Raw genomic sequence first — 13972 nt, 5'->3', positions numbered from 1 at the left:
TACAGCTCAGGCAATGCCAGCAGTTTCAGTACCACCACGCGGCTTTCTATAGTAGGTTGGTAGGGGCTGGAATGATGCCCTGGGGAGGACCCTGGGTCTTGATGATAATCAGTTGGACCGTCTGTTTCGAAGAACATTCGAGCCAAGGGCACTGGATAATTTCCAAAAGTCTCTGGCCTGACAGTGTTACCAAGGAGCCCTACCAGTTCAGGATAAGCTCACTAGACACAGTCATCCTGGGCCATCAGCCTGTCTAAGATGTGGGCAGGACATGGAAACCATCCTGCATGCTATTGTTCAGTGTCCGGGTGTGTCAGAAGTATGGGCTTTTGCACAGCATCTGTTGTCAGATGTGAGGAGAGTACAGCTATTGTCTGAGTCAATTTTAAAAATTGATCCACCAGATTTCCTTAGTGAAGAATTGTTTTCTTGTGGTAGTAGCAATCGCGAAAGCAGTGATTTGGAAGTTGAGAGTGAAAGGAGTAATGACAGGTAGCTTCGTCTCTGGCGTCACATTGGTGAATGTCTTCGCCTTTTACCTGCAAAGGAAAGTTGGGCTAGAGAGGAGATACCTGTCAGTGAGAATGTACAAAGATAGATGGATGTGTGTAGCATGAATGTTGGGTATGAAAGACTCTGTGAACACGCTATAAAGGTGACCAGAAGGTGTCGGTAGAGATGCAGGGCTCATGGGGTCGGAGCCTGTTTTAATACCTCATTTCTATTTTTATTGTTTTGTAATTGTCTTTTATCATTCGATTTTCATATTTGCTCATTTAATTTTACAACCATCTATATGTGTCTGACCCCAACCAGGCTGTATTATCCCCTCTGTATGTCCCCTTGTGGAAAATAAAGAAATCATTTTATAATTTTGCATACATTTTATATTATCTACGTTTATGAACCATATTTTAGAATTCATACTAAAGTGTATTTACCAAAATCAAAAACAGTAACTTTTTTATATTTCAAACAAATAACGTTTTCCCATATTGCTTCATATTTTTTTTAAAAACTACCATTCAATAAATTATACAAACATCACATTTCATATCTCTGAGGAGCAGAAGTGTTGTCTATAAATGTTTACAATAAAGAATTCCATTATAGAGACAATACTTTTGTGAAACAATCGTAAAATGCTTTAAAAACTTAATTTTAAACTGTCATATTTATTATTATTATATATTTATACATATTTACATATATTTTTATATATATTTATATTTTTAATACAATAATTATTCTACACATGTATATATCTTTCTGAAGAATTTTTCTGATTTTAATTTCCTGATATTATTTCACAATATATTATATATAATCACTCATATTAAATGTATAAATACTTTAATAGTATTAATACTTTGATACAAAAGAGCACTCACTGTAAATTCAGTATATAATATTCTTATAGAATATATTTAACTAAAGATTTATATACCATTCACACACACACACACCATTGTACTTAGCTACCTTTCTATTTATCTACACCCTATCCACCTACTTTCTTTCCTACCTATCTACTTACCCATGTTTGTCTACCTTATGTTTGTCTCTACTTACCCATCAAACCTATCTTTTTACTTATTAATATATTTCAGCTTTCTGAGCTTCAGATCACAATTGAAGGAAACGAAGTCCCAACAATGCTCAATGATGACCTGTATTTTTGGACATTATCACCACCTAAACTTAATATAACTGCAAAGCATGTTAAGAGATTAATGTTTCCTCTCTACCAGCAATCACAAGCTTCAGATGTTTTACATTATAGAAAAATTGATGAATCACAGCAGTTTGCTCCATCTTTTAGCCCTGCACCACCAAAAGAGGGCCACATGAGCTATGCTCTGCAGGAGGGGCAGACTGTTGTGTAAGTTACAGTTTCATTGTTCCATCTTTCTATGATTTTAGTTGATGTTAATTGGTACCTGTGTGTATATGTATGTAGATTTATACTAAATTGTCGTTTTTAGCTGTATAAGATATAATTATAATGACATAGTATATTATGACATTATATATTGTTTGGCATTATTTTATTGAATATATTATATTGAATTAAGTAATTTACTGGCGTGCTATACTGTATTGTATTATGCTGTATTTTATGTGGTATTTTCCATCTACTATGTATTGTGAATAGCAGAATGCACATATTCTTTTATTGGTATTATTAATAATAATAATAATATTAATAGTCTTTTGTAATGTAATACAATGAACTCTGGACTATGTATGTATATTCCAGTATATAGATTTGATTAACTGTAACCTTATGTGTATGTATATTATTATTATGTATATACTTATATATATGTATATGTGGGTGTATATGCACTTATATGTATATGTATGTATGTATATATACTTATTCTTGTATATGTGTACCTTCTTTAATATTCATATTTTCACTTTATATCTTCATTTTATACCTTTATAACTGTACTTTATAATCTCTGACGAGGCCTTATATATATATAAGTAACTCATTATAACTGCATATTACCTCAATACATCTGACTAATATGAGCATAAAGAGATACTTTTATCTACAGGCTGAAACAGCTGTAAGATCCATTTTATATTTATATGTATTGTTCTTATGGTATTATCTTACTTATTGATGTGTACTGGTTTATTCTGTATTATTCTGTTTGATCTGGATGCTCCTAAATAATTGGTTAATAAATTATATGAATTGGTATTATCTAGTCGTTGATGATTGAAAGAAATCTATTCCTCCATTTTCTTATTTTGTATATATATATATATACATTTATAAGTATAAATTAATAATTAAAAATTTTTTTTAAATTTTAACTTTAAATTTAAATATTTTAAATTTTGAATTTTATATTTTATATATTTTGTATATTATATAAATTAATTTTATTTCTATGTTTTGTTTTTTGTTTTTCACTGTTTGATTTGCCTAATAATGGTTTTATCTCTAATTTAATATATATATATATTTAAATTTAAGATCTTAGGGAATAGTAAGTATTCCAAGTTATCAGGATATTTACTATTTTACACTTTACTAATGCAATGTAAACTGTATCATTTATAATATTATTACAAATTTGGGATTTTACCAATAGAACCACAACTCCTATTTCAGGACAACCTTATTGTATGGAATACACATAGAAAGTTATATCCAATAAAATAATATAAGCATTTAAAACCTACTATAAAATTCAATAAAATTATTTGAAAAAAGAGTGTCCTCAGGCTATTTATCTAATTGTTTTTATTATTAACTATATATATATATGTGTGTGTGTGTATGTGTATATGTGTGTGTGTGTATGTGTATATATATGTGTATGTATGTGTGAGTGTATGTGTATATATACAGTTGCGGCCAAAATGTTCAGAATGGCATTGTTTTCGCCAGAAAAGTAGGTTTAAGTTTTTATCAAAGTTGTTTTATATTCTATAATTTTCACGGACAATAAATACCATATTAATTGTTATTGTCTTAGATTTTGGTGTAATTTGAGAGGGTAATACAAAAGTTATGGATGATTTAGTGATTTACTGCAAAACCCATGGCGGCCAAAATGATCAGAACGGTTGAAAAAATAACAAAATAATCAAAAATGACAGAGAATACTGGAATTATTTAATATTTAGTGTGAAGCCCTTAAGCTTCAATCACACTTTGACATCTTCAACTGCATGAGGAAATTAAATTTTCAATTTCTTGCTAGGTGATCTTATTCCATTCTTCCTGAAGGACATTCCATAATTGCTCGGTTGTTTTAGGTTTTCTGGCTTTCGAACGTTCTCCTAGAATATTCCACACATTTTCAATAGGATTGAGATCTGGGCTTTGAGCAGGCCAATCCATGATAATAACCTTTTCAGCCTTGAGGAAGTTCATGACCACCATAGCCTTGTGACATGGGGCATTGTCCTGCATGAATATGGGTGATCGCTTGGTTGAATTTCTCAGCACAGGCAAGACATGATCTTTTACAAGTTGTTTATAAACTCCTGCATTTACCTTTCCATGTAATTGCACCAAAGGGCCCACACCATCTCCAGATATCATCCCCCAAACCATGACACTTCCTCTACCGAATTTAACACTAGTCTTAAGGCATTTAGGCGACAATTTTTCACCTACTTTTCAACGAACGTACCTTTTCCCATCTTAGCCAAATAACATAAACTTAGATTCATCACTGAAATGCACCGTTTGCTATTTTTCTTGAGACCACAACACATGTTCGGTTGCAAAGGTAAGACGACACTTTTTATTCTTGGAGCTGATCAGTGGCTTCACTGCTGATGATCTTGCTTGTAGGTTATGTTCAACTAAACGATGAGACAAGTTTTTCGAGATAACGTTTTCTTCAGTACAATGCTCATTTCCCGAGAAACAGCAGCAGCAGTTTTAAATCTGTCCTTTTTAACCAACTTTACCATAGCATGATCTTCTCTCTTGGTCGTTTTTCTTGGCCTATCTGTAGACTTTCTTGCTTCACACGAACCACAATCATCGAAAACCTTAAGAATACCGTGAACAACACTTTTTGACTTCTTAACAATCTTTGCAATAGACCCAATACTTAAATTATCCTGCTGACGAATTGATAATGGAGTAAGTGGCATTATATTAACAAAGTACACTGCAGATATTCTTACTAATGTTTAGTAAACGAACTGTCACGTAAACAAATTCAAAACATTAGAGTTCGCCGGTTAAATATACTATAACATGGAGTAAAAGCAACCGTTCTGATCATTTTGGCCGCCATGGGTTTTGCAGTAAATCACTAAATCATCCATAACTTTTGTATTATCCTCTCAAATTACACCAAAATCTCAGACAATAACAATTAATATTGTATTTATTGTCTGTGAAAATTATAAAATATAAAACAACTTTGATAAAAACTTATACCTACTTTTCTGGCGAAAACAATGCTGTTCTGAACATTTTGGCCGCAACTGTATGTGTGTATGTGTATATATATATATGTGTATGTATGTGTGTGTGTATGTGTATATATATATGTGTGTGTATGTATGTGTGAGTGTATGTGTGTATTTATATATTTATTTATGTGTGTGTGTCTGTGTTTGTGCCCACACCATTGCTTCAAAACTGATGTTGGTACATTTATATCCCCATAACTTAGCAGTTCAGCAAAAAAAGACTGAAAGAATAAGTAGCAGGCTTACAAAGAATAAGTCCTAGAGTTGATTTCTTTGACTAAAAATCCCTTTAAGGTGGTTCTCCGGCATGGCTACAGTCTAATGACTGAAACAAGTAAAAGAATGAAAGAATATACATGTGTGTGTGTGTATATATATATATATAAAATGAGTTGGTAGAGATTAAATTCTTTCTTAAATAAACATTTTTTAGCTGAAGAATATTAAAAGATTAATCATTAAGTGTTCAATTAAAAATACTATATCATCTATTTTTCTGAAGATCAAAATAAAGTAAATAGTTTTATAATGCTTTCAAAGACTCTTTGAATAAATTTAATATTAAAAGCAGCATTTTCAATGGACAAAAACTTTACCATCCTACAGTCTGCAAAGTAATAAGTATTGACCTAGTGTTTATATTTTGATAAAAATGTAAATAAAATGAATTGTTTTATATATTGCAGAGACAGCATTACATCTGGTCCTTTAGTTGGTGAAAGCTCATCTCAATTAGCAATGTCAGAAAGTGTAAGAATCTTAATTAATTTTCCTATCAGCATTATCATTTATTGCATTTTTTATATTTCTCTTAATTAGCTACTTAGCTAAACCTCGTTGTGGATGTTAAATAATAATAGTGGCGGTGGCGGTGGATGATGATGATGATTTCTCCTTTTAATGTAGTTATGGTACCAAAATGGATAAACAGTGCATGACCTTGCAAGTGGGACCCAGTTAGAATTTTTTTCAGGTTGAGTAGCCCATCCCACTCAAAAGGTCCCTGAATAAGGGTTCTTTTAGGATGTTGAATGAAACACCTATGTTTCCAGATATGAATTATTCACACCTCAAAGAATTCCTCTCAACACATAGCTATTATGCTCCCCTATTACTTCTGCTCATGATCAGAGCAGCACATATCATCAGATATTAAGGGACATGCTCAACTGGTTAAAGTCAAGCAACTGACAAGCAAATCTGTGGTATTGAGCAGAATATTTGCTGTAGCACAAAACATGTACATGATAACACTTCCAATCAGTTAAGATCAGAAGCTATGAGAGCCAGTGTCTTATTACCTCCGCCTTAGCGAAGGTGGAGGAATTGTTTTCAGTCGTGTTTATTTGTTTGTCCCTGGACAAGATATCTCAAGAACCACTGGATGGATTCGGATGAAACTTTCAGGGATGTTTGGCCTCATGATTGGCACAAACTGATTAGATTTTGGGATCAATCTAGTACCAGACAAGAATTCCGGATTATTTTTCCAGTTTTTTTACTTAATTATTGAGAGTGGTCGGCTTCATTTTTAGTATTCTCATTTGTGAGAGCAGTCGAGTTTATTTCAGATATTCTCATTTTAAAAATCATTTCTGGCTAAGCATTGAGAGGACATTGGTGTTGCTTTGGCGGAAGTTTGCGCTCTCTGAGTGCTCTTGTTGTTGTTGTTGTCGTTAGTAGTAGTAGTAGCAGCAGTATCTCTATTACATGTTTGTTGGCGCTCCTGAGGTCTTGCATGCATAGTAGGCTACTACCTGCAGCCTATGGTACCATGCTATTTGCTCTTTTCAGTTAATCTAATAATTTCCTGATTATTCTAGCCGTGCCAGGGAGACAAAACTTTTGTAACAGTTCTACTGGGCACTCTATTCCAATTTCCTTTATATTCCTCTTGATGTCTTTTGATACTGTTTCCAAGGACCCGAAATCCCCTCCCACCTGCCCCCAATCCACTGTCAGTCATGTCAACTAGCAGTCCAATCAAATAATCTGTATTAGTAGACACAACAACCCTGCTCCCCTATTTAATGCTGCAGCATCAGCAGTAGCTAAACCAACGGCCATAAATTTGCCATCATTTGTTGTCCAAAGAAATCAGGAGAGACAATATCAGGACCCCTCGGCCTTACAGTAATAATATAAGTACAGTAAAATTTGTGAAACCATAGGAGTGAACAAGTAAATGATAAGATAGGGATTATAGTAGTAATAGTGAAATTAAAATAATAAGCAAGTAAATAATTACCCAGAATGATTAACAAGTGGCATTGTGAAACCATCAAGTCATCAATGACTAAACTGGCAACCCCACAAAGCTTGCTTGGTTAAGAGGGTGGGATTTTTGGCACCTTGTGGAATTAAAACCAAAACCTGGCAAAAGGAAAAGGAACTCAGAAGAGTCAATGGCCATTCTGAAAACGGGTAGGCAGAACCCGTGAGCCTTGGTTGGTAGTCTGTCTAGGAGAAGGAACACTGATTTAAAACTGGGGCAGATAGGACTCCTTAGTCACAGAGGTGACAACATATCAGTGTCCAACGGTTCCATGCCTGGGATTACACACAGAAATGTGAAGGGAACAGGCCCAACTTATGGGTTAGTAAGAACTCTGCAGTCTTGGTTGCCAATCTTACTAGAGATGGTGACTTGATAAAAATATTGGTTGGTAGCTAACCTTAAAGCACATTCCTCAATGTTGAATGAAGATGTCTAATACAAATGTATGAATTAATGGTGTTAATGAGGCTGGAACCAAAGGTGAAAGCCTTTTGCCTGGCAAGTGCCCTGTGGTTGAGCAGTGCAGGGCTGGTTATCATCCAGAGACTGCTTATACACAAAACCAGAGGCAGAGAAAGTAGGATAAGGAGGCAAACCGAATGGTAATTGAATGCTGGATCAGGAGTGAACCCAGCAGAAAGGGATTCCAACAACAAGTGAAAGCTAAATAGAATTCGGTAGGACTCTTCGAAAATTATTATTATTATACTTAGCAGTGTTTCTTCCAGCTTTTTATATTTTGAATTCAAATTCCGTTGGGGCCAACTTTGCCTTTCATCCTTTTGGGGTTGATAAAATGAGTACCAGTTGAGTACTGACAGAAATCCTGATAATTCCAGAAAAAGAGGTGTAAGAAAAATATTTTTATATTCGAAAACTTTATGTCTGATTCTTTTGTTTAATTTTAAACAATCTCTTAACTGTACCTTTCTTTTATTTCTAGCTTGCAGGTAAGGAAACTGTTGCTGAAGGTCAGGTCATTCAATTAATTATTCTTTTGATTCTGTCTGATGACTACTTGTGTTTTCATTTTAATAGTAGCTTTTCTCTCTAACTCTGTCACTCTTTCCTTTCCTCTCATTTCTTATTGCAGTAGCCAAGTATCTCCTCTATAGTAAGGCCCCTATCTCTGTCTCCCTATTATACTCTAACCTTTTGCCCCTAGCACAAAGTTACTTCCAGCAGTTCCACTCCCTCTCCCGACTGGGAAGTCTATGTTTTGCAAATTACTTGGCAGCCCTATTGGTACACTATAAAAAGCACCCTGTTCACTCTGTAATGTGGTTGGTGTTAAGAAGGGCATCAAGCCATAGAAACCATGCCAAAGCAGACAGTGCAGCAGAGTGCAACTTGTCAGCTCCTGACAAACTGTCCAACACATGCCAGCATGGAAGACAGATGTTAAATGAATAATAATAATAATAATTATGGTGGAGGGAAAGGGCCGGGTGTAAAATCTAGTGTAGGGCTTAGGATTGTGAGTACAGTCTGGATGATGGATAGACAATGTATTGTGTCTAAGTAGAGATTAACATGGTTGTGGAGCAGAGACTGAAGTGCTCTATATATATGTGTGTGTGTGTGTGCACGCACATGCGCACAAGGTGCATTCCACTAATTTTGAGACATTTTCAGGAGACACATTTAAGTTCCAAAGAAGTACAAAAACCTAATCTTCTCCAAAGTAGGATTCTCTGGCTTCATATGGCACCGTGGCACCCCACCCACTTCATAAAAGCCCTTATTGAAGTCCTCCAAAAGGAAAATGGCTAGGACCTTTGTTGCAGTTTCTTCCTTTTTATCATTGCCTTCAAAACAACTGACCCCTGAGGTTTTCCTTCAGCTTGGGGAACAACCAAAAGTCAGAGGGAGCAAGGTCTGGACTGCAGGGAGGGTGAGGGGTGGTTTCGCTGCCCTTCTCTATTGAGCAGTTGGTTACCAGGATGGAATTGTGAACTGATGCAGAAGACCTCTGGCTTTTTGCAACAAAATTTCTTACTGAACTCCTTCAAAACTTCTAGAAAGTACACATTATTGACTTGCTGGCCAGAGGGAATTCACTCAATGTAGATGATGCTCTTGCTATTGAAAAAGGGGATCATCATGAGCTTCCCGATGGACTTGCTTCCCCTTCTGGGGCCTGGAGGAGCCAAGATGCTTTTGTTGGACACTGTTTCTTCGTCTCTGGATCGGGTCACTACAGACTCAAGTACACTTGGATTTGAGGTAATGAACTCAGCCATCTCGCTACTGTCACCAATGTGTCTTTTCTTCTATTCTTCATTGAGCATCCTGGGAACAAACTTTGCACAAATTTTGCACACATTCAGATCTTCATAAATAATTCTACACTAACTCCGAACTGTATGTATATTGTCTTTGTAGACAGATAGGTGCAGAAGTGGCTGTGTGGTAAGTAGCTTGCTCACCAACCACAGGGGTCCTGGCTCAGTCTCACTGTGTGGCACCTTGGGCAAGTGTCTTCTACTATTGCCTTGGGCCGACCAAAGCCTTGTGAGTGGATTTGGTAGACAGAAACTGAAAGAATCCCATCATATATATATATATATATATATTATATATATATATATATACACACACACACACACATATATATATATACACACACATATATATATACATACACACACATATATATATACACACACACACACAGACATATATATATATATATATATATATATATATATATACATCATATATACATATATGTGTATGAGTGTGTATGTTTGTGTGTCTGTGTTTGTCCCCCCACCATTGTTTGACAACTGATGCTGGTGTGTTTACATCCCTGTAAATTAGTGGTTTGGCAAAAGAGACCAATGGAATAAGTACTAGGCTTACAAAGAATAAATCCTGGGGTCGATTTGTTTGGCTAAAGGTAGTGCTCCAGTATGGCCATATTTAAATGACTGAAACGAGTAAAAGAGACAATGATCTTTATCAACAAAATTGTGTATATATATATACACACACACACACACACACACATATATATGAAAAAGCTACTAAATTATAGGAATTATTACTGTTCAAAATTAATTGAAATGTTAAAGTAGCTAAGTAAGAACTTTAATAAAAGTTAAATAAGGACTATTTTCAAAACCTGTCAGTAACACTCTCAGAAAGGCACAGAAAATACTTCTAATTGGTAGAAGAGTTGAATGGGAGGATAGGTCAGACAGTTGAAGCTGTCTGCAACTGTCTACCAGTTGATGTGGATTTAAAGCACTTAAATGAAAATTCTACCTGCTTACTCATTACTGTGTTATTTATTGGTTATATTGAGACCATTACATTAATTTGTTTAGAATGGCTAATGTACTTTTACTTTTTTATTTTGTTTTATTTTATTTATTTTTTCACACAGGATCAGCAGACAAGGTTCCATCAGCTGTCTAGTAAGTAATTTAATATAGTTTTGGCTGGGAATTGAAAGGCCATTTAATTTTAAAATTTGTTTATTACCTTCTGGTATTTTTTTACATCCTTTAATTGGTTTCAGTGTTTGGAGTGAGCCCAAGCAGGAGCTCTGTATTTCAAGAGTTTAATCCATTATATTGATGGCACTTAATCTCAATGTGGCACTTAATCTCTATTTGGCAAACTTCTAAGTTACAGGACACAACAATACCAATTGTTATCCAAACAAGGATATGCACATAAACATGCATGCACATTTCATTTTCTAATTAAAATAGTGAAATGTTTGAAATGTAGAAATATTCCAGTTAAATGAAATTCTCATCATCACAATTAAGTTGATTGAAGAGAGAGAGAGAGAGAGAGTGATATCAGTTTTTGTATTTATCTTCCCTTGTTTCTCTCCCCTACCCCAACAACCAAGACAAGGAATCACACAATTCCTTATCACTGCCTTCCCTTTGATTAACTTCCAGTGTAATTATGTGTATATGTATGCTTATTTGTGTGTGTCTGTATAACATCACTCGATGTTATACCTTCATTTTCATATCGTACAATTATATTCGTTTGTATGGTTTATGTCTCAGCGTACCTGTAACTATTTTCATTTTTGTTTTAGAATTTATTTGTGTAACAGTTTGTTGATACATATTAGTATGTTTGGGCTGTGTATATATTTGGGAATGTGTGTGTGTGTGTATGTATATATATATATATATATATATATATATAAAATATTATTAGAGACAAAACCACTATTTTGCAAAACAAACAAGGAAAGACTTAATCAATACATAAAATTTTAATAAATAGTCAAAAAAACCGCCACTACAATTGTTTCTTGTCTTGATCGACAATCTTCAGGTGGACTTCCAATAAGTCAGTTTCAAATTATTCATAATTTGAAACTGACTTATTGGAAGTCCAGTGGCGGTTTTTTTGACTATTTATTAAAATTTTATGTATTGATTAAGTCTTTCCTTGTTTGTTTTGCAAAATAGTGGTTTTGTCTCTAATAATATTTTATAATATTTTACTATAAAATTGGATTTAATCCTAAATCTGATTTTTTCCCTGTAAATTTGGATTTATTCCCTAATATTTATTATATATATATATATATATATATATATATACTCTCTCTTTTACTCTTTTACTTGTTTCAATCATTTGACTGCAGCCATGCTGGAGCACCGCCTTTAGTCGAGCAAATCGACCCCAGAACTTATTCTTTGTAAGCCCAGTACTTATTCTATCGGTCACTTTTGCCGAACCGCTAAGTGACGGGGACGTAAACACACCAGCATCGGTTGTCAGGCAATGCTAGAAGGACAAACACAGACAAACATATACACACACATACACATATATATACATATATACGACAGGCTTCTTTCAGTTTCCGTCTACCAAATCCACTCACAAGGCTTTGGTCGGCCCAAGGCTATAGCAGAAGACACTTGCCCAAGATGTCATGCAGTGGGATTGAACCCGGAACCATGTGGTTGGTTAGCAAGCTACTTACCACACAGCCACTCCTGCGCCTACATATATATATATTTTCCTGTAACAAGTGGATTATAAGTGGATAAATCAGTGTATTGGCTTTAGAATAACCCTCTTTAGCCCTTAATTATATGATATATTTATGTATGTATGTATGTATGTATGTATATATATATATGTATCATCATCATCATCGTTTAATGTCCGCTTTCCATGCTAGCATGGGTTGGACGATTTGACTGAAGACTGATGAACCAGATGGCTGCACCAGGCTCCAATCTTGATCTGGCAGAGTTTCTACAGCTGGATGCCCTTCCTAACGCCAACCACTCCTAGAGTGTAGTGGGTGCTTTTACATGTCACAGGCACAAGGGCTAGTCTGGCGGTACTGGCAACGGCTACGAAAAAATCATGTTTTTTTTCTTTTTTACCTGTCACCTGCACACTGGCACAAGTGCCAGTAAGGCGACACTGGTAATGATCATACTCAAATGGTGCTTTTTCATGCCACCAACACGAATGCCAGTTAGCCGCTCTGGCAACGATCACGCTCGGATGTTGCTCTTAGTGCTCCACTAGCATGGATGCCAGTTATCAAATTTGATTTCGATTTCACTTGCATCAACAGGTCTTCGCAAGCAGTGTCCAATGAAGGGAAGGTACGCATAAGTGGGCTGGTTACACCCCTGGCTTAGGCCACAAGGTTATGGTCACACTTGGCTTGCCAGGTCTTCTCAAGCACAGCATATTTCCAAAAGTCTCAGTCACTGGTCATTGCCTCGGTGAGGCCTAATGTTCGAAGGTCATGCTTCACCACTTCATCCCAGGTCTTCCTAGGTCTACCTCTTCCACAGGTTCCCTCAACTGCCAGGGTGTGGCACTTTTTCACACAGCTGTCCTCATCCATTCTCGCCACATGACCATACCAGCACAGTCGTCTCTCTTGCACCCCACATCTGATGCTTCTTAGGTCCAACATTTCTCTCAAGGTACATACACTGTGTCGATTATGCACACTGAAATTACATATCCAGTGGAGCATACTGGCTTCATTCCTCACAAGCTTACACATATCCTCAGCAGTCACGGCCCATGTTTCACTGCCATGTAGCATGGCTGTTCATACACATGTGTCATACAGTCTACCTTTTTACTCTGAGCGAAAGGCCTTTGTCACCTGCAGAGGTAAGAGCTCTCAGAACTTTGCCCAGGCTATTCTCACTCTAGCCGTTACACTTTCAGTGCACCCTCCCCTGCTACTGTCTTGGTTACCTAGGTAACGGAAGCTATCAACTACTTCTAGTTTTTCTCCCTGGAATGTGACTGAAGTTGTTCTCTGCATGTTTTCAGTGTTTATTGCTCCTGAGCATCTGCCACATACAAAAGCTGTCTTCCCAGTTAGCCTTCCTTTGATATTACTGCTCCTCTTATGTGTCATTAGCTTACACTGGGTACATCTTATAGAGTTTCTACCTACGCCTTTTCTACAGATCGAGCAGGGCCATCTACCTGAAGGGATTTGTGGTTTGCCTGCCCTCCTACTTATTAGGACTTTGGTTTTAGCTAGGTTGACTCTAAGGCCCTTCAATTCTAATCCTTGTTTCCACACCTGAAAATTCTCCTCTAGTTCTGATAGTGGCTCAGCAATTAGAGCCAAGTCATCAGCATAGAGAAGCTTCCAGGGGCATCCTGTCTTGAATTCCTCTGTTATTGCTTGGAGGACTATGATAAATAGGAGGGGACTGAGGATTGAACCTTGGTGGACCCCTACCTCCACCT

At 35.9% G+C, this 13972-nt stretch overlaps 1 protein-coding gene across 1 annotated transcript in view; it reads left to right on the top strand.

Moving 5' to 3' along the window:
- LOC115218596 overlaps positions 1–13972 on the top strand; it is a 140367-nt gene that overhangs the window by 38776 nt on the left and 87619 nt on the right. The window contains exons 11-14 of the mRNA XM_036508549.1: positions 1611–1882; positions 5649–5712; positions 8184–8190; positions 10632–10662. Of these exons, the coding sequence (XP_036364442.1) occupies positions 1611–1882; positions 5649–5712; positions 8184–8190; positions 10632–10662 (374 nt within the window). The remainder of the gene's footprint in view (positions 1–1610; positions 1883–5648; positions 5713–8183; positions 8191–10631; positions 10663–13972) is intronic.

The sequence above is a fragment of the Octopus sinensis genome, linkage group LG13 (genome assembly GCF_006345805.1).
Source record: "Octopus sinensis linkage group LG13, ASM634580v1, whole genome shotgun sequence".
Taxonomy (NCBI): domain Eukaryota; kingdom Metazoa; phylum Mollusca; class Cephalopoda; order Octopoda; family Octopodidae; genus Octopus; species Octopus sinensis.
The sequence above is the reverse complement of the archived record's forward strand: the minus strand, read 5'-3'. Positions and strand labels throughout refer to the sequence as shown.